This window comes from Rhinolophus sinicus, chromosome 5 (genome assembly GCF_057876585.1).
Source record: "Rhinolophus sinicus isolate RSI-liver-muscle chromosome 5, RSI-T2T, whole genome shotgun sequence".
Taxonomy (NCBI): domain Eukaryota; kingdom Metazoa; phylum Chordata; class Mammalia; order Chiroptera; family Rhinolophidae; genus Rhinolophus; species Rhinolophus sinicus.
This window is the reverse complement of record NC_142505.1, coordinates 90,874,974-90,896,982: the sequence shown is the minus strand read 5'-3', so window position 1 is coordinate 90,896,982 and position 22,009 is coordinate 90,874,974. Positions and strand designations below refer to the sequence as shown.

The following is a 22,009-nucleotide window of genomic DNA, read 5'->3' as shown; positions in this document are numbered from 1 at the left end:
TTTGTAAACTCCAGAGGGATTAATTAATGACTCAGCAGTTTTCTTCAAGAACCAGAAATTTTACCTGCTCCTGACTCTCCTGAAGATAGGGGTCGCCAGGAACAGCAGGCTGGGTCTACAGAACACAGCGGCAATGCAAATTGTAATATGGAAGGAAAAGAACGCTCAAATTGGATTCTAGAACTCCCACCACTTACCTGATACATATGACCCAGAGTAAATCATTTGATGTATCTGGGCCTCTGTTTCTGCATTTGTAAAATGACCCAGTAGGACAAGCCCCTTCCAGCTCTGTACTCTGTAGCCTCTTTAAGACTTCGTGTAGGTAATGGTTCCCAGGATTCAGGGCACAGCCCGATGCAAACACATACACAAAAGCAAAATTAAACTTTAATATTTAATGAAATATATACATTATCCTGCTGCCAAAAGCAGCCAGATTGTAATTTTCTCGAGGATAATTTAATTTCAGATTTATGTCAATGAATCTCACCTCCCCATGGGGTCCTTCCGGCTGGCGTCCTCTCGCACACATAAATCAGGATCTAATTTATGTGGGAGTCATAGCGCCACACACTTGCAGGGCTTGGGTGGGAACGCTGTGCACGTCCTTCCAGGCATGGGTAGTAACTCTGGGGCATCTTGATGATATGAGGCTAGATGAAAAGAAAAACCTGGGTCTGAGTCTAAATGAGAAAAAAAACCTATGGGCCTTTTCCAGGTGGAAGTGACAAGAAGGCACATTTCCACTCAGTACCAGGAAAGTTTTTAGCAGACGGAGCTATCCAACTATGGAAAGGACTGCTCAAAACAAAACGAGTTCCCCACTACGGCAGGTGTTCAAGCACTGGGCCTTGAAGGGGTAGCTGGTCTATAGCAGCGGTTCCCAAACCTGCCTGTGCAGAAGAATCACCCAGATAGCTCATTAAAATATAGACTCTGGGCTAATCTCCAGAGATTTGGGTTCACTGGGTTTGGGGTTGGGCCGAGCGATCTGCCGTTTAACTGGTTCCCCGGGTAATGCTACTGCAGAGAGCCTTGTCTGCACACCAATGAGAGAAGAAATTGATTAGGTGACCTTGAAGAAAATTTCCAGCCCTGAAATCCTCTAACCTTGTAATGCCAATGGATAGCCTCCATGATGGAATTCCAAACCACTGGAGCTCAGACTGACTACCCAGATCAAAACCTACTGTCCGAAATGGATGGGGAAATTGCGACCCAGAATAAGGAAGGGGCATGCCTGAGGTAAAATAGCCAGTGAGAGCTGGAGCTCTGCCGGAAATGGAGGGATCCTGGTACTCTCTTGGCGAGAAAACCTAGATTCTCACAAGGTTGAGTCCCTTCCTACACACAAAGATTTCTGAAAACAAGGAAATCATGGCTGAGTGTGGGTGAAATGCTTGGGCTACTTTTGCAAGAGGGACAGAGAGGAGTTGGTAACAGGGCACGAAGATATCTGCTTCTTTCTTTCCATAATCAGAAAACTGGGGTTCGAGTCCTGGCTCTACAACTTGCCGGTGAAACAAGCCCAGGGGAGTTGCTAAGACTCTCTGTGCTCCACTCATTCAGTAAGGACAGAAACTTGACCTTGCCCAACTTAGGACGTCACAGGGACCAAGAAAACAGACCTGAAAAAATTCACAAATTGCACATTGCAATCTCCATGTGCAGGATTATGACCTATTACGTCTTCCCTACCTCCAAGGTCAGCTCAAGGTCATCACTTTCATGAAGTCTTCCCTAATCCCTTGCTTTCCAGAACCTCTCTTGTACCTGGTCTCCTACTGCTTATAACACTCTTACCCATGACCTCACATTCCTCTGGATATTTTATGCCGGCCCTCTTGTCAGCTTGCGTGGAGGAAGTCCAGTGCTTAAAATCCTAGATTCCGCCACTGTGTGACTGAGCATGCCACTTCCTTTCTCTGAACCTCCTTCCTACAAGGGTAGCTATTAAGACTACCAGCTTGGGAATTAGATAAATCTGAATTCAAACTCTGGTTTGACCCTTTACTAGCTGTGTAGCTGTGGACAAATAACCTCTCTGAGCCTCTGTTTCCTCATCTGTAAAACTGAGGTAATAACCAGATCCTCTCATGGGGTTGTTGAGAGGATGGCCTGAGATCGTGTTAGTAGCACTCTCAGCACAGCAGCAAACCCTGTACAGCTCAGTAAATGCTTCACTGCTATAATTCATAGTATAAAATGAAGAGATTGGGCTTCCGCTTGGTGGAGGTCCCTTTAGTAATATGATTCTAAAGAGCAAGTATTCCTCCGCTTCTTTCTTATCCTTTGCAGTAGGATTCAAAAAGCTTGCCTGGAAAGTATTTAACAAAGACTTAATGGACTTCCCTTGAGGTTCCCTCTGGATTCCTCAGCTGGTAATTCCCATCAACGCCCTTTCAGGCAATCGTTCTTGGTTCATAAGTTCAAGGCAAGAAACTTACTGTTCTTTGCGATTCCCAAGATGGCCTCCAAATGTTGTAGCCGTAAACACATTTCAGCCACAAATTAGAAGGCAGCCGATGGGGTTCGGGGAAGGGATTTCAACCATATGGCAGGATGATGAATCATCCTGTGTTAATGAAAGTACATCTCGGCTCAGTCTCTGGTGCTCTGTACCAGGTGCTCACTTGGGGACAGGGAATCTGGCACAGTGATATGACTGGGAGTCCCAGCTGCTCGGGGGTTGGGTGGAGGGAAGGAAGGGGCTCCTCACTGAGGGGGGTCCACCCCTGAAGTCAGTGTTCCAGGGATGGGTCCTATCCTGTGGGTTTCTTCATGGTCATGGAACTAAACAGGGATCTCTCTTGATTGGCAGGCCCCCCGGTGAACGTGAGCTGCAACATTTTCATCAACAGCTTTGGTTCCATTGCTGAGACAACTATGGTGAGTGAGTCAAAACACAAACTGCTCTTTTGTGCTGGGGGATCTCTCTCTCCCTGAAACACTTACCCTCCGCCTTGGTCTTCCCCAAGGAGGAGGGGAATCTGGTGTGTTTTCAGGTCTCCTGTGGTATACCATGAGACTTGGACATTTTTACTATCTTACTCAATGTTTTGTTTTGTTTTTGTTTTTTGTGTGTGTGTTTTTTAAAGTTATTGGGGTGACAATTGATAGTAAAATTACATAGATTTCAGGTGTACAATTCTGTATTACATCATCTATAAATCCCATTGTGTGTTCACTATCTTACTCAATGTTTTGGGTGAGGATATACATCTAAAAATGGTCAAAGAGCCAGCAGGGCTAGCACATGCCAAACACCCAAGATTATAAAAACAAAATTATATCAATGGGCTAAAGTGTTAGATTAAAAGAAAATGTAAAGACCTGCTTGTAAGTTTCAAATTCAACTGTGGCATAGCAGAAGACTGGTTATCAAAGCTGTGATTGGTGTATTGGGTTGATTCTACCCTACTCTCTACTTTTGTATGTATTTTAAAATTCCCATCGTAAAAAATTTAAAATCAGTCAATTACGCAAGGAAAGAAGACCAGAAGGAAAAATACTGAAAGGTTAATAGCAATTATCCCTGTATCATAGACTTATAGATAATATTATTTTCTTCTTTCAGTATTTCTCTATTTTTCAAACTTCTACAAAGAGTAAATATTACATTAGTAATTATAAATGAATGCAACGATACTTATAAAATGTTTTTCTCAATCTTTGAAAAAAAAAATCAATTGTACTTGTCTTGAAGGGCGTGATCTAGCTTGTGAGAAAATAATTAAGGCCACTTCGAATCAGTCTTTATGAATAGAGTGAGAAGCAGCTGGCCAGTCACCACATCCTGTAGATGTTACTGCCCTGAAGTCCTCTAACCCATCCATTTCTGGACATCCACCTGTCCCTAATCTCGTTCAGGCTTCCATCACGGCTCGATTGCATTACTGCAAAGGGTTCTCGACTTGCATCTCGCCACCCCCTGCAATCCATTCTTTCTCAAATAGGGGTCTTTCTCAAATTCAAACTAATTACACTGCCCTCTACTTTAACACCTTCCCCACAACTCCCCCTCACCTTCAGCATTAAGCCCAAGTTCCTCTGCAAAGCAGAGAAGGCCCTCTGTCATTCTGCCCTACTTCATCTCCCCTCTCTCTCACTTCCCATTCGGGATAAACGGAATCACTTAGAGCTCTCCACACAGGTTTCTCTCTCTCTCTCTGGTTGACAGCTTCTCTTGACGCTGTTGAGGCCTCTGCTCTGAGCACCCACTTCAGCTCCCTTCCCCTTGCCATCTCCTACTCTCCTTTAAGTCTCTGCTTAGAATTACCTCCATAGGAAGGCTTCACACTCTAACACATGTGCACATGTGTGTGTGAGTTCATATGTGTTCTTGACCCAACGCTAAGATGTCTCCCTTCTTCCAATTCTCATGACATGTTTTACAGTTCCCATAATAGCACTTACCACTTACACTTAACACCACCACAGTCTGCTTATTCATCCCTCTTCTCACTATAATGTAAGGGCTCCGTGGTCCAGAATCTTGTCTCATTTTCTGTAGGAACATCAGTGGCCTGCAGTGATGTAATAGCAGGTACTCAATAATTTTTTTAAATAAATAAACTAAATCAGATATATTGTTTGTCAGTGAAAACCATTATTTGGTCCTAAACATTAGATCTAACCTTTCAGTCCCAGACTGGCAAAAATCACTGCGCTCTGCAGGTCATGGGGCAAATAATTCAAAATCTGTCCTTTTGCAAAGAGGCCAGTCTTGACCCTGTCCACATCCAAAGGACAACCGAGCAAAGTCCCCAAAACTAAAAAGCCCTTTATTTCCAAATGAAAATGATCCCACCTGTCCACTGGGAACAAACATGGCTGCTTTTCACGGGGTATCCACCTCAAAAAGCCAAGTTTTTCCACATTGAATGGATGTCTTGGAAGAGCTCCTAACGAGCCCCTCTGCTTTTCTTCTCCCTCCCAAACCAGCGGTGCGCCAACATTTGCATTACTCATAGTCTTTGTGTGGTGAGGACTGACCCCTTGGCTCTTCTTCAGGAATAGTAAATATTAACAGTTCTCAGCCCTAGCGCGGGTGGGACCAGCCGCTCTGTAAAGACGTCGGTTACGTGAGGATAGGTGTACATCTCTGCACTCCGTCACCACTCCCACTTGTTTCCCTATAGTGACCACACAGACCTACTTCCTGGCTACCGATTTCGGAAAGTGTGGCCATTCGGCTGACTTTGTGTGGTGGTTCAGATCCTGGGCTCCGGAGTCACATAGACCTGGGTGGGCTCCCTCACTGTAGGTGAGGAGCTGATTTGCCTCATGTCTTTAAGCCTCGGTTTCCTGGTCTGTGAAATCCCAGTGGTATGAACATGCTGACCTCATCGAGTTATCGTGCGGGGTACATGCAGGAAAGTGTGGATCACAGTAAATGCTCTAAGTGTTCTGCTGCTGCTGCTGCTGCTGATGATGATGATGATGATGGAGACGCTGGACACTGACGCCTCAAGCTCTCACTGATCAGCTGTGTGATTTTGAGCAAGGCTTCTCTGAGCCTTAGCTTCCCCTCCCCCACGTCTCCTGTCTACCATTCCAGACTCCACTCCCGCTGCATTTGGCTTCCTGCAGAGACAATTAGGACACAGTTTTCCCTGCTGCTCAGACAAAAGCTGAGGCTCATCTCTGTGAGCTGGGCAGGGTGGCCTGTCTAAGTCAGCTTCCTCCTCTATAAAACGCGGCACCAGTAGCATCCACCACGTGACCTGTTGGGAGGCCCGGGAAGTAAAGCATCGGAAGCACTAAGCACAGTGCCTGCCACGCAGCACACACACCGTGGATATCAGCGTTGTTATTAAATGCCACTTACAATTGTCACACACATTTCACACTCACTCTCTCATTCGATTCCTTCACCCAACTCTTGGTCTTAACAGCCATTCTGTAAAGTAGACATGGCAGACACTACATTCCCCACTGCACAGCTGAGGAAAGGGAGATTTGAAGACATGACAGAGCTAGTTAGTGACTGACCCAATGGTCATAATCCATTGACAAGTGTTTGTTCTGCATTATGCTGTTCTAACACCGAAGAGCACAGACTTGGGAAACCAGGGGATCACAGACCCACAACGCACCCTGACAAACAACCTAAGTTCTGTCAGAAGCAGAAACCCAATCTCCGATCATGCCAGGCTCAGCACACCTCAGGGTAAACTAGCAAATAGTGATAATGGAGATAACCAACAAGTGGAGCCCAGAGGAGACGGCTTCCAGGAGAGACACAAATACTCTTTAGATGGGAAATAAAGGCTCGGCAATGATATGCTTCCTTGGAAGTGGTCCACAGGTGACGTAGGTTTCTTGCTTGTTAAAGTTAGTCCCAAGTCGGAGTCGCCATGCTCCAGCTTGCACATTCTATAGTGCTGGGACTCTTTCCCACTGCATTCTTTATTATCTATATGTGTTTAATTTGCTTTGCAGATGATTTGGGGGGGGTGGGGAGGACTTAAAATCTCAGAGCTAGAAAAACAATTAAGAAATGGTCTAAACCAGTTCTCTCTTTTACAGAAAGTGAATCTGATGGCTAGAGTGGTGTCATCACTTGAGCAAGGTCACACAGCATGGAATGGGTGCCCTTTGCAGTAGCCAAAGTTTCCCCTCCCTTCAGCTTCTTTCTCCCCTAGATCCCACCAATCCAAGCATTTGGGCCGCTTTGGAATATAATAGCAACAACCACACATTACACGGTGCTGCGTGTCAGGCAGTATGCAGAGTACTTCTGCATATGTCATCTCATTTAGACCTCACAACAACCCCCAGGAGACAGGAAATGTTCTCCCCATTTTACAGATAAGGAAACTGAGAATCAGAAAGGTTCGATCACTTACAGAAAGCCACACAGCTAATGAGTGGAAGAGTAGGATTGGAATTCAGATCTACCTCACCCCAAAGCCCACATTCTGCTGAGCCAAATATAAATGTCTAATTCCTGGACGTGTGGGATTACCCAGCTCCTCTTGTTTCCTCTGCTCATAGGGAGTCACAGCTGAAAGGGAAGTTCATTGAACAGACATGCCCCAAACCCCAGACTTCCGTCCCAGGGCTATGTCTCTCCAACCACGGGAAGAACTGGTGGTGCACCCTCGGGCCACGGTAATACGGACATGGTCCCAGTGTCAGAAACTTCCCAGGCTGTACTTCAGGAGCAGCAGGAGTGCAGAGCAGCTCTATGAACAGCTGGAGCCCCTCAGCCTGACTGTCTGTTTCCCAGGGCCTGGTTTTATTCACCAGAGCTAACAGACCTGACAGCAGAGAGAGGCAGCCAGCAAAGCAACAGGGGTCTCTACCCATTCCAGACCAGGGGAGGGCTGAGCTGCCTGTCCTTCATCTGACCTTCCCGGGGACTCCCTTTGGGTCTAGGCAGCAAAACGAAGGTAGAAGTTGGAACAGGAATGAATGAGGGAGACACCGGAAGGGGCTCCTGATCTAGAGCAGTCCGTCTACAATCTACAAGAGAAAGATGTGGCGCTAGAACCTACAGGGAACCACCCAGCTTGTCTGGACACACGTGCTTGTGTGTATGTGTGAGAGTACACTGCGGCATCTATGTATCTGTGGAATATGTATGCACGTGTGTGTTAGTGCAATGTACACACAGGCGTGTGTGTGTGTATGCGAGTTTGAATATATTTGGTCATGTAACCTCAAAGAGAAATGTGTATGACCACGTATCGGTGTGAATGTAAGTGTGTGTTTCTGTGGTTATAAATGTACCTGTGAATATGCAGAAGTGTGTATGTGCACGTATCTGTGTGTATGCATGTATACTATGTAAGAATATGCAGAAGCATTAGAGAGAGAATGTGCGTGAAGTGCATTGTTTTCATTTATGGAACGCTGTGTGGATATCTGTGAATATATCAGAGCATATTTAAGTATGCAGCAGCATGAGCCAGCATATTTATATGTGTGTTATACATGTGCATGTGGATGTATATACATGCAAATACATGTGAGTGAGTGAAAGAGTACTGACATATGAATCATGTGTGAGTGTGAGTATGTCTACACATGTGTGCAGGTGTACATGGGAGTGTGCACACGTGGGGGCATATATACAGCACGAATTCATGTGGAACTACAGGTAAACAAGTGAGAGAGTGTGTGTGTGCATGTGCGTGCACACACGTGTGTGTGTATTGACGTCCTCTGTGCATGAATCCCAGTATTTCCATTATTAGGCCATAAGCTCCAGCCTCTCTTGTCAAGGGTCAGGCTAGCCTAGCATAGGACAGGCACACTGGCAGGAGCCCTGGGGGTCAGCAACAGCCTAACCACAGCACGCTTACGGACAGTAACACGCCGGCACTGTTTTTCACTATATGAGTAATAGATGAAAACAAGCTTTTGTAAGAAGTCCACTGAGAAAGAAACCAGAGAGAGAAATAGGAACGCAGATACACATGCTAGTGTACGTCCCACTCGTCTCCTCTCCTTGCGTGTACAAACATTTTTGTGCCTACACACATCTTTGTAGAAATAGGCTTGTGCAGTACAATTTGCTTTCTTCACTTCCACCATGTCCTGGGACCTCTCCACATCACTACACAGTGGTCTGCCTCACTCCTAACTCCGCACACCACCAAAGGCAGAAAAAGAAGTATTCGGTTGGTACAAAAGTCATTGCAGTTTAAAAGGTTAAAAATAATTGCAAAAGCTGCAATGACTTTTGCACCAACCTAATAGTTTATTATCGTTACATTTGATATGTGACTAAATGATTTTAATCTATGTTTCCAGACTTTATGGCCTACCTAGAAAATTCCATTGTCTGGACATTATTTCTTGATATTTAACCACCCTTCTCCTAACACCACGTTTCCCCAAAAGTAAGACCTAGCCAGACAATCAGCTCTAATGCGTCTTTTGGAGCAAAAAATTAATATAAGACCAGGTCTTATTTTACTATAATATAAGACCCGGTCTTATATTAATTTTTGGCTCCAAAAGACACATTAGATATGATTGTCCGGCTAGGTCTTATTTTCAGGGAAACACGGTAGCCCTTTAGTCTTATGCAGATTTCCACTATTACAAACAATGCCATAATGAATATTCTTGTACGTAACTCTTTGTGCATTTCCTTAGGATATATTCCAGAAGTGGAATTACTTTACCAAAAAGAATGCACTTTTTTATTATTTTGACATATATTATTGCCCAACTCACTTCCAAAGAAGCTTCAATAATTTACTGTCCTCACAACAGTGTTCATTTCTCTTTATCCTTGCCAACCCAGGGTATTATCAAGGTTTTTAATTTTACCAGGTGACATTTTTTTAATGGTTCTTCATTGTCATTTAAAATTTTCACTCCAGATTCCTAGTGAATTTGAGCATCTTTGCATATGTTTAATGGGCATTTTGAATAATATTATAGATTCTTTTGTTTTTACATGTACCTCCTGAATCCATCTGGTCGAGTTTAAGTTCTCTGTAAAGTATTTGGTGGTGGCTTAATTCTACTTTTCTCTGATTAGATAGTAATTTTTCCAACATCATTCTTAAGTAGCCGTTATTCTCCGCCAATTTGAAATGCTATCATTTTCATAAACTAAAGCTCCATACGTACTTAGTCTGGTTCTGGTCTCAGTTTACTGTCTCATTGCTGTTTGTTTGTTTCAGCACCAATCCCCCACTATTTTCATTACTATGGCTTACCATTCTGTTGCTATGACTGGTATAGAAAGTTTTCTGTTGTTCTTCTTTTACAAGGTTTTCTTGACCTTTCAGCCCTTTCTCTTCCACGTAAACTTTAGAATCAGCTTGTGGAAGCCTATAAAAATTGCCTCAGATTTTACAAATTGAATTTATAGATTAATTTGGGAAGAAGTGACATCTTTACAATATTTGATAAACATGGTGTGTCTCTCCATTTATATAGGTATCCCTTTATGCTTCTCAGTAAAGTTTTAGAGTTTGTTTGTTTGTTTTTAATATGTACAACTCACACATTTGTTAGGTTTGTTCCTAGCTATTTTGTAGAGTTGGTTGCTACTGTGAATGAGATTCGTTTTTGTGGTTGCTTTTTCCATCACACTTTCAGTCTTTCTACACAGCTAATGCTAGGTCACTTCTTATACGTTTGTGTTGGGGGGAACCAAGAGAAAGTCCATTAAATGTCATCCAGTCGGATATGGCTCAACACTCCACAAAGCCTTGGTAAACTGAAGACGAAGAGAAGACCAAAAATAGAGCTCTCAGAAATGCCATTAGAGTTCTACAGGCAGAAAACAGATTTATAGGCAGTGTTGGTATTGTCTGCTGGATGGCTTTCTCCCAACACACCACCAAGAGAGCCATCACCATGACATGACATGAATTTATGACAGCCCAGCATTGACGCTCCATCAGATCTGATTCAGGAAGGCTGACTCATGACCATCAAACCCACAAAAGACTGAAGTGGGTAAATAAGACTGCCAAGTTATTTTAACTTACAGTGGATCTTTCCATTCTAATAAGAGGAACGCTCTCGTCCTCCATGAAAGCACTCCTTTGCTACTCTCTGAAGAGCAGGGAAGCCAATCAAAATTTGCTTTTGACATACCTGGAAAATTCAGACAATCTTGCGGGAAATGTCATCCAGGCCAGGAGAGAGGTCTAAGAAACTCTCCTTGCCTCACCACACAGAAACCCTCTTTCCAGTGACAAAAAAGCTGGGGTTCCCCCAGACAGAGTGACCTTATACCTTGGATGATGCTAGATTACCAATCGCCAAATTCCTGCTCCTCAAACTGCCCTTTCTTGTACTACTGAATGAATGTCTCCCACATTAATAAATAGTTCTCCAAACAAGACACAAGACAATGGATAAATTAGGGTTCTACTTATTAAATTACAAGCATGCGCCTGTCCTAAGTCACTGAGATCGCACGTGGGTCATTGTGACGGATGCTGGGCCTCGCCCAACTCCTCCACTGCATAGTCATCTCTGCTGTTAGTTTACCTCTCAAAGAGCAAGCTTATTTTCCACATGTCCCAGTTTGTTAGCGTCTCACTCTTGTGCCCCGGACAGCGAGCATTGTCCTCTTTCCTCTTTCTGAAGGGTTAACATCCACCCTTCAGTTTGCACCCTTCGGCGACCAGTGATGAATCCACCTCACTATGAAATATACCCGTCCAAAGTTCTTCACCTGACGCTGACCATAACGATATGTAGGAGCCAACCTGTCACACAGACCAGTGGGGGTGCCAATATACTATGTTTACTGCATCGCTTTAATCCACCCATTGAGGAACTTGCATTTAAAAAAAAAAAAAACGTGGAAATAGAGAGGCAGTATGCAATCATGAAAAGGATGTAAAATTTGGAGCCAGACAGTCCTGGATTCATAGCCCGGCTCTAGCACCTACTAGCTATGGAACTTTGAGCAAGGCATTTAACCGCTGTCTAACCTCTCTGAATTTCAGTTTCCTGCCCTATAAAATGAGTGTAATAGTACCCAGTGTGCTAGCCTGATGAAAGGTTTATAGATACAATGCACATAAAGTTCTAGCAAATGTTAGACACCCAATAAAAGTAGCAGCTATTAGCATGTTTATGTAATTATTAAACTCATGCTGGTAGTGATCCCCTAGAGACAAACAGAGACACTCAGCTCCACTGGTCCAAACCACCTACGGTTCTTTCCAACACATGCAGCTCTGCTTGTGTGAGCTCCAAAGGAGAATGCACAGGCAGGGTGGTGGCTTAGGGGAGGTTCAAGGCACAGAGCAGGCATCTGGAGCCAAGGAGGCAGTGAGTCCGGATCAGGGGAGCCTGCCAGCACTGGACTCGAGTATAGAGCAGAAAAAGGGTCAAACCTGAAGGTCAAAGCAAGAATGAGGGAGGAGCACTCGTGGACTGCGGGACCTGGGACACAGGCCTTGTGTCCTTTGCCCTTTCTAATACTTCCTGCTCATTGTGGGTCTAGACAAACCCACAGGTACATAACAGCAGCCAGAGGCGGTATCCCATGGCATTGAGGTGTCATGAAACTGTTGTGCTCAGTGCAATTCTGGGATATCCTGGGGAGTGTAGTCTAGTGGTTAAGTGCTTGGGCTCTGGCAGTGGGTTCAAATCCCAGCTTTGCCCCTTACCAGTGGTGTGAGGTCAAGAACAGTTCTTTAACCTCTGTGGGCCTTGATTTACCTAACTGTAAAATAGGGATGATAATAGAACCTACATCACAGGAGTATTGAGAAGATAAAATAAGACACATAAAGCTCTTAGCATCATTCCTTGCATGTGGTAAAGCCTCACTCTGTTAGTATTCTTTGCATTGTTTTTATCCGTTCTGGATCTACCAGTAACTAATGATGGGAACTTGAACTTTCTGGGCTTTAGTTGCCACATCTATCCAATGGGGATAAGAATCTTTTCTTCCATGCCAAACCTCATAGAACAAAATCAACGTGACGGTGCTTTGAAAAGTAAAAAGCAGCAAATAAGTATAAGACAGTATTAATGAAAGGAGCCAATACAGTGTACAGCTTAAAAGCACAGGATTTTGGAGTCAGCCAGCTGTGGATTCGAGCCTCAGCTGTCACTAACTTTAAACAAAGCACTGAATATCCCAAGGCCTCCGTTTATTGGTAAAATGGTGTCGCTGTGAGGATCTGGAGAGGGTTCATTAAAGTTCTTAGCACAGTTCCTGGCACTCAGTCCAGATTTCGTAAACTCTACATATGCCGATGAGCTCGGTCTGCACTCTCGCAGGGCTGAGGAGACGGGGCTGACTCGTCTCACGTTTGGAGGCAACGTCTATGACTCTGGTTCCACTGTGCTTCTCAGAGTTCTGGGAGAAGGGCAGCAGGTGGGAGAGGAAGCAGCAGCTCATAAACCAAGCCTGGGCGTCCTCCACTCTGAATGCCCCCATGGCCTCTGGCTTTCAGCAGACTGGTCCAGTTCTCAGGCATTTTCATCCCAAATCCTGCGAGAGCCGAGTCTCGGTGAGAGCTTCTCCAAGGAGAGCTGAGCCCGCCCAACGGCAGATTCCCTTGGTTCTCCTCTTCATGCCCTTACAGGTGGAGGAGTGGACAGGAGAGGTGGGATAGGGGCCCAGGTTTCCGTATGCAAGCCCCACCGTAGCCACTGGCTTGCTGTGTGGCCCAGGGAAAGACCCTGGCCCTCACGGGGCCGTGGGTAAAATGAAGGAGTTGAGACAGAAGTCTCCACAGGTTGTTTCTCGCCGTAATGATGGCAATGATGAAGACGATGGTGAGGACAGAGACCTACGGTCCTGTCATCCAGCCCACACTCCATTCCTATTACGTGTTAGCTCCTCCTTATCTCTCAGTTGGACCATCACAACAGCCTCCGAACAGGTCTCCCTGTGCGTATGTTCTCATGTCCAACATTTCATGGGCATTCCCACCGTGCTGCTTTCATTGAAGACAAACTGTGATACTGCTTCACTGTTTAAGACTTTGGCGGTGCCAAACTGGCTACAGAATGAAATCTTGTAGTTTGGCGGTTCAGGATATCCTGTCTCAGAATGAAATCCTGTAGTTTGGCAGTTCAGGATATCCTGTCTCAGAATGAAATCCTGTAGTTTGGCGGTTCAGGATATCCTGTCTCAATTCCATTTTACAACCTTGTCACAGCAGCATGGTTGAGAGCATGAACGTTATATAGTCAGAAAAACCAGATTTGAATTCCAACCCCACTGTTCACTGTGAATTTGGACCAATTACTTAACCTCCCTGAATCTCCTTCACCTATAAAATGAGGCTGAAAATACCGAAGTCATAGGACTGTTTTAAAAATAAAATGAGCTGACGCGTGTGGCTTGCTTAGCACAATGCCTGGTACAGGGTAGACCTTCAATAAGGAGGACCTTTTGTTACTGACGTTGCTAGTGGTTGAGCTAAACTGAACTGTTTGAATGCCCCATCTGCACACGTTTGCTTGTGCTGTTCCTTCTACGCGATGTTCCCGACCCCCAGCTGCACACATCCTGACCCTACATACACCGACATCGCACCCCTAGTCCGCATACCCTGTCCTGCCCTACGCCTATGTCTCTCCTCTGACTTTCCCCTCATACATCACTGGCCTCCTTCCCCGCTGAAACCAGATACTGTCCACATCTCAAAACAATACCAACCTAGAGAAGCTAACTTCATTGCCCCAAACTGATTGGGGCAATTTCAAATGCCACTTTCTCTCCAACAGCTTTTCCAGGTTCACCCAACCTGGCTGGAAGTAATCCCGGTAACTTGAGAGCAATACCTAACAGCCGTTTGTTAGCGCCTCTTCTGACCCTCTTCACCCTCAGTGTTGTACGGTAGATATTTGTGCCCACATCTCACCTTACCTGCTGGGTACTGTGAGCTCTGCGAGAGTAGAAACCAAGATCCATGCCTCCACCCTCGCTATACTTCCACTGAGCCTAATAAATGTTTAGAGTTGAATCGAGTTTGGAGAAGAGACCTCCCTGGGAGAGTTGGAATGCCGAGACTTAGGTGCTCTGTCCACCCGTTGGGCGACATCCCTTCGTGCTGACTGCGGTAGGCACACGTGCTGACTGCAGTAGGCACACGTGCTGACTGCGGTAGGCACACGTCTTGCCCTCCCACATCTCCTTCCCACCAACACACTCACCGAGCTCTTAGCTCTTTCCTACTAAAACACCACATGCTTCCTATTTCACCACAATACAAAGTTTAGAGGAGTTTACTGGGAGGGCTTAGAATCTGAAACGAGACACAATGGGGGTGGGATGGGGGAAAACCCAACTGCAGGTGGCACACAGGAACCCCCAATAAATGTTTGTTGAATGACAAAATGAATGACTGAATGAATGAAGGAGTTAATGCTCTACCTTGGTCTTACAAGCATGGCAGTCACCCAGTTTCCAGAAGAAATCAGATGATTAGGGAATCTCAGAGGCAAGATAGGCAAGTTGATGCTTAAGACTGGTGAGCTAGAGTTCTGGAAATCCCTCCCGCCTGGGCTGAGATAGCCCTCCCTTGAGAGTTTGAGACCTAGAAACCAACTACAGGAGCCAGAACTTAAGGTCCTAGGGTGGAGAATTCAAATGTTGCTCCCCCACCCCAACCCTCAAAAAAGCAAAGGAACAAATGTCGCTCCCCAGCTCTTGAACCTGAACATGGACCCCCAGCATTTCCAACACTGACCAACGTGAGGACAGGGCTAAGTAAGCGAAACAGCATTTAGCTTTCAGCCTTCACACCAATTACACTGACCACTCCCGAGCTGCGTTTCCCACCGCTGCTTCCCAACCAGGGAGGAGGGGAAATCAGTGGCAGCAACTTGGTTGGGCGGCAGCTGCTGCGCTGAGCAGTGGGGCTGCCAAGAGGAGACCGGTTGCCCAAGGATACTGGGATGCTTTCCCCAGGTCTCACTTGCCATTCGTCATGTCATAAGGGGACCCTACAGTTTTTGTTTTTCTTCTTTTAGGGGATGTGCTGTTTTGTTTGTTTGTTTGTTTGCTTGCTTTTTACAACCAACATGCATTACTTCCGTAATAATAAAAAATAAAATATTTTTAAAATATCAGTAATAAAACACAAACGTAATAATGTCCTTCCCTCGTGCACATGCTTCGAAGGCTCCACCTTGCTCCCAGGATGAGTCCAGGTGCCGCAGGACAGCTTGCAAGGCCGTGCGTGCTCCCTCCCACTCCTCCCCTTCCTCGTTTACTTGTGTTCTTTCCAAAGTGCTTTGTCCCTAGGCCTTCACATATGCAGTTCCCACCGCCCTGGCTCAACCACATTGGGTCTCATCTTAAATATTACATCTTCCCGGAAACTTCCCTGACCACCCCACCCCACCCCAAGCCTGTTTCCATATCTCCCTAACACCCTGCTCTCAATCCCTACCAGAGCCCTACCTCAGTGTGGCCTAAACATTACACCGGAGGCTCTGTGACTGCATACATACGTCCTGTTCTCAGCATGTTCTCCAGGGCCTACACCAGTGCCTGGCACTCACTAGAAGCTCCATTAAATTGTTGTTGAAAAAGTAAAACTAATAACAGTTAACGTAGTATTAGATCTGAAAGGATACGAGACCATCTAGCTTAACTCCGTCTTTGAACAGTGAGGCCCAGAGAAGAAACTCAGGTTCTAATCCCAAGTCCTTTAGTGAATTGCAATGTGACCTTAGAAAAGGCCTCCTCTCTCTGAGTCTCAGTCTCTCCAGCTATAAAATGACAAAAGCTCCATCTGCTCCAACTTTTTCTGGCTTTGCTCCTCCCCCGCCCCTCCTCCTGAGTGTTGGGTAGCTCCTGGGTGCATGGACTGGGTGAGTAGGTAGGATGGTGCAGGAGAAATATAAACTCAAGTTCATCCTCTCAAATTTTTGCCAACCAAGTTGAGGAGATAAGACACACACAGTGAGGAAGTGTTAAATTAAATGTTTCTGGTGATTCCATTCTGCTAGGCGATCGGAAAAGGAAAAGATCAGGGAAGCCTGACAGCATCGTCTCCTGCAGGAGATACGGCTTAAGCTGAGCAGGTGGAATTTACCTAGGCTGTGAGGGTGACTAAGAGTATCCTGGGCGCACGACGGACTGTCCATGCCCGTGGGACTTGCTCACTGAGGGCTGGGCAGATGTGGATTCAGACCCCAGCTCTGCCGCTCACCAGCTCTGGGCCTTGGACAAGTTTCTGAACCCTTCCAAATCTCAGTTTCCTTACCCTTACTATGGGAATCTGAATGTTTAGTTTGCAGGGATTTTCTGAGGATTAAATGTCCTCATATGTGACAGTATCTAGAAGAGCACCTGGTGTGTAACAGACCATTTTAAGAAATGCCACTTCCTTTCCTTCCTTCCAGCCACATAAGCAGGCTTGACATGTCAATGGCAAAAACATTAAAAGTGCAGCTGGGGTTTGGGGACTGAAAGCCTTTTTTACCCGACCATTCATAGTGTGTTTACTCTGCCATGACTTGCCCGGTGCCTCACCACACACACACACACACACACACACACACACACACAGACACACACACACAGACACACACACACACACACACACACACACACACACACACACACACACACACTTCATATAAAATCCAAGGCAGAAAGAGCCGTTTCTAAAGCCCTGATCCGATGGGGCCAGCCTGGGAGCTGTCCAACATTGTCAGCTAAAAAAACATCGAATCAACATCCAGGTCTGGCCTGAATCCCTCCCTCCACCATGGGACTTACAAGATAAGACATAAGATTAGGAGACCAAATGTCATTTTTCAATGGGGTTGGAGGGAGAGGCTTCAATTGAATTATAAAACATTCTATAAAATACCTTGAAACATTTATGAAGCTACTGATACTTTTCGTAGGCAAACAGAATGAGGCATGTGCTGTGGGAGGAACCGGCAGGGGTGAGGGTGAGGGTGGGGAGAAGGGTGGTTGGTTTTAGTTTACCCCTGCTGATGGCAGACTAAGACTAATTAGGACGTAGAAGCAGCACCCCAAAGGAAATACAGCATGATCTCATTTATCTGGCACCCTCAGGAGAGAGCGGCAGCAGGGGCTTGTGAATGGACATTATTTCTTCAAGGAGAGCATTCAAGTCGGACATGAACGGAGGTTATTCATCTTGTAGGACTATAAACCCTCCCGATAATCCAACAAAGACAGCTGTGCTCTTGTTCCTGGGAAAACACAGATACAACCTGAATTCTACTTACAGTATCATAAGATTTAGGGACCCCAGGTTTACAATGCCGCTCTAAAAAAAATGTAAAACTTTTCTTCATGCAGCTATTTCTTAACTTCAGTACCCAGTTTCCTGCCCTGGAGACCAACCCGGATCACTAATTGTTTTCTCAGGTTGTGAATGGGAACTAAATGGACCCTTTCAGTTCCTCCAGGACCCGTTGAACAAACCCTCACTAGAAGTCAGGACTCTTGGGTTCCAGAATCGGCTCTGCTCTGCTTTTTCAGAGTGACACTGGGCCAATATCAATTCTCTTTGAACTTCAGTTACTCCAACTAGAAAAAAGGCCTGGGGGGAGGGATAGAGTTTTGACTGCGATAGCAGGTCCTAACCTATGTTCTGTAGAAGAGAAGCCTCAAGCACACAGTAAAAGTTCTATGGCCAAAATAAATCAGGGAAGTGTTGCGTGTTCTATTGCCCTCTTGGAGACACACAGAATTCATTCGTATACATTAAGTTCTCTGAGAAGTCCTGCAATAAAGAAATCTGTTGCATTTGGTTTAGTCAAACATTTCCCGAATTGGTTTGATCTGTGAATTTTTTCCAGTGGAGTAACTGCCCTGCAGTCCCATCAGAGAAGCATTGGACTTAGCACTGAGTTTAGAAGCCAGGAAGACCTAACGACATCTACTAATCCCTCCCAAACAAAGCAACGCATGCCATAGAAGGTTACCGAAAGCTGGTATTAAAACAGTGGTGGGAACCCTAGGACCGCAGGAACACTGTGCAATGTTTCTACCAACCCTCCCTTCACTGCTTCAGAATTGTTCTCTTTAGGCAGAACAGTTTGAACGCCCAGGCATCCGCTTTAAGTCTTTCGTTTTATCCCTTCAATCTGTCTAGAATAGTGACTCTCAAACCTGAGTGTGTGTGACAATTACTGCACTGACAGGGTTGACGATAAAAGGGGGACTTCAACTTTATCCGTAATGTATTATTTCTCTTACCTAAAAAACAATATTAACAGGATGAAAATGTTAACCGGATGAAAACGGGTGTTTATTACATCATCCCGAACTTCGTTTTTTAAGTTTCTCAAAAGAAAGAACAGCGTTTAAATAACCTCAGTTCAGAGTTGAATATACTTAAAGGGGCAGTTGGAGAACGTCCGAGGCTAACACACGCCTCATTCAGGTTTCTGCCCGATGCACAGACTCCTTGCCTCGCTCCCCCGTGAGTGGCAACCACACTGTAGTAACATCCTCCGGAGGAGTTTTGGGGCGCACTGGCTGAAAGCACTGGGCCCTCCGGGCGCTGACCCCACCTCCTTGTCTCCCGGCTGTAGGACTATCGGGTCAACATCTTCCTGCGGCAGCAGTGGAACGACCCCCGGCTGGCCTACAACGAGTACCCGGACGACTCTCTGGACCTGGACCCGTCCATGTTGGATTCCATCTGGAAACCTGACCTGTTCTTTGCCAACGAGAAGGGGGCGCACTTCCATGAGATCACCACGGACAACAAACTGCTGCGGATCTCCCGGAACGGGAACGTCCTGTACAGCATCAGGTGGGTTCATACAGCTCCATCCCTGCCATCCTCAGACAGTGCCTTCCCATTGCCTTCTGGGAGCAGACACGAAGACGAAGGTCAAACAGAGGTGAGCAGGCCCTGGCAACACCACACCGCTGCCAAATAGGCAGAACCAGCTCTGTAACTTACGCTCAGTAAGTAAGAACAAAATACCCCGAGAAGTCCTAGGAGCAGGTGCTTCATGCGAACCAGGGAGTTAAGGAAGCATCCGGAACAAGGTTCTAGTTAGGCCCCTGAGCTTACTCAGAATTTCAGTCAAACACGATGGAAAAGGCGTGTGCACAGTCAATAGCCAGAGCGTTCCGCTACACAATGTGAATGAGTTCTAAGATCCACTGTACAGCCTGGTGACGCGTTACCAGCACTGCACTGTGCATCTCAGGGTTTCTTTAGAGGGTTGGCCTCGTTAAATGTTCTCACCACAATGACTATATATCCCCCCAAAAAAAATATATATGTACATATATAAGACCCAGTATATTATATTATATTATATTATATTATATTATATTATATTATATTATATTATATTATATTATATAAGACCCGGTCTTATATTATAGTAAAATAAAACCGGGTCTTATATTAATTTTTGCTCCAGAAAATGCATTAGAGCTGATGGTCCAACTAGGTCTTATTTTCGGAGAAACACAGTGTATACATATATATATGTGTGTGTGTGTGTATATATATAGAATTTATATACATATACACACACATATATACATGTATATATATACATTTATGTATATATAGAGAGTCTCCTCAATTGAAAATTCAGTCTCTGCCCATATATTATATATATATTATATTATTATTATATATACTATATATATTATATATACCATATGTGTGTGTATATATGCATATATGTGTGTGTGTGTGTGTGTGTGTGTATATATATATATATCAGGAGAAATGCACAAAACCTGACAAATCCCAGCAACTGCCGCGTAAAGGAATGGGCTTGCCAGGTGGATGGTGCCGCTCACAGGTATGAGTCAGAGGGGCTCCATCCCTCTAGAAACGCTTTCAGTCCTCCATACCTTGCACTGAGTCCAGGAAGCCGGGACCCTGTTCCCCAGCTGGGGTGTATCCTGCAGTTAGGGGCAAACTTTCAGAGTCTTCTGCCACCTCTCCCCACTCAATTCCCACTCTCCTCCCCCAGGGCCTGCAGAAAGCGAGCAATGTCCACGTCATTCTTACAGCCATGCCATTCACTGAGAATGTACTTACTAGGCTGGGTGCTCTACATATATTATGTCTTATCCTCCTAACAACCCCATGAAGTAGGCTTCATTATGCCCATTTTACAGATTAGACAAATGAGGATCTGAACGTTTATGTAAATTACCAAAGTTCCCACAGCTACTTACTAGCAGAACCTAGATTCCAGTGTGAATCTGACGCCCACTCAGAACCTAGAAGAACAGGGCGTGGCACTCAATAGGCGCTCAAATATTTGATGAATGAAGATATTTTTGTTTGAAAGAGCTTAAAGGGAGCATGGATCTTAAATGAATTCCTCTCCCTCTCTAGTTCTTCAGGGGGATAAATCTATTTCTTTCCATTGGGAGATGAGCTTTAAATGCCCAGGCCCATAGGAAAAGCAGCACAAGTCCTGATCCTCAGATGTGACTGAATTCAGAGTCCCTCCTGAGAGCAGGCAGGGTGGGAGAGGGGACTTAGGATACCAGCTGGGAAAGTAGGCAGCAAGAGGGGCAGGCTGGAGGGAGCCAGAGGCAGATGTGGCCTTCCTCACTGGGAGCTCACCCCACTCAGGGCACGTCCAGAGTGGAAGGGTGATAGGCTTAGGAAATGGCCACCAGGGCCCTGGCTGGCTGGCTGGCTGGCTGGCAGGGAGGGACACGTCACCCTGCTTGGATTTTGCTGCTGCCAGGCTAGTTTCATGTCTCTGGGAAGCTAAGGCCCAGTACAGCATGACAGAAGGACAAATCAGCAGAAAGTGATATTCCCAAGGTCATTCAACTTCAGGAAATTAACCCAGTGTGACAGCTGTCCCACTTTGGAGCTTTTATCTTCAGAAATCAACTGCATTCACTTTCCCCGTCCTCCCACTCCCTCCTTTTTCTCTTCTGCCCCTCCCTCTCCCTTGCCTTTTCCCCCCTCTTGCTTCCATTCTGTACCTAAAGGGACCCACACCTGGAGCCACGAGTGTGGGCTGGAGGGAGGAAGTTCACACAGGGCTTTGTGCCTCACCACGTGCAGCCGAGGTGCCAGCAGCTCGGTGCCACTAGACCACCACAGTTAGATGGATTTCAGGATAGCAGTGCTGGAAAACCTGCCAGCCCACACACGAGCTCAGAATCCCAAGGCTAGGAGACACAGTTTTAAATCCTGCCTGCGCCATCAGCTTGCTGTGTGACCTTACACGAGTCCCTGTCCATCCTTCTCTGCACCTCAGTTTCTCACCGGTCCAGTGAGGGAGTTGGTCTGATGATCTAAGGCGGTGAGAGTCTTTCTTCTCCGTTCCCTGCAGCAGGTGCTCAGAGGTTGGCAAAGCCTTTCAAGCTGAAGCCTTATATCCCAGCTGGAGCTGGGATTCTGTTAAGCAGACCTCGGATTCTGTTAAGGGACTTCCTCAGGTCATAGGCTGCAGCCTCTGCAAGGGTTGAACAACCCAAAATAAACAGCTAGTCCAGAAGCCTGGCGTGCCCACCATTTCCCAGCTGACGCCAGATTGAGCCCACAGATGTGAGCCAGCTGTGTTTGGACACCCAGAAGGCGGGAGACCTTTGAAAATAACCTTTTAT

At 45.7% G+C, this 22,009-nt stretch overlaps 1 protein-coding gene and 1 long non-coding RNA gene across 3 annotated transcripts in view; one reads left to right on the top strand and one right to left on the bottom strand.

Moving 5' to 3' along the window:
* The window catches only part of GLRA1 (glycine receptor alpha 1), an 86,177-nt gene that overhangs the window by 32,752 nt on the left and 31,416 nt on the right, over positions 1-22,009 (top strand). For both annotated transcript variants that reach the window (XM_019734342.3, XM_019734343.3), the window contains exons 3-4: positions 2,825-2,892; positions 18,988-19,211. In XM_019734342.3, coding sequence (XP_019589901.1) covers positions 2,825-2,892; positions 18,988-19,211 — 292 coding nt within the window. The remainder of the gene's footprint in view (positions 1-2,824; positions 2,893-18,987; positions 19,212-22,009) is intronic.
* LOC148758293 (uncharacterized) lies at positions 464-21,958 on the bottom strand. The gene is made up of 3 exons (XR_016021367.1): positions 21,669-21,958; positions 4,420-4,529; positions 464-656 (listed from the first exon to the last, which is right to left on the bottom strand). It is a non-coding gene; the product is annotated as an uncharacterized LOC148758293 (long non-coding RNA).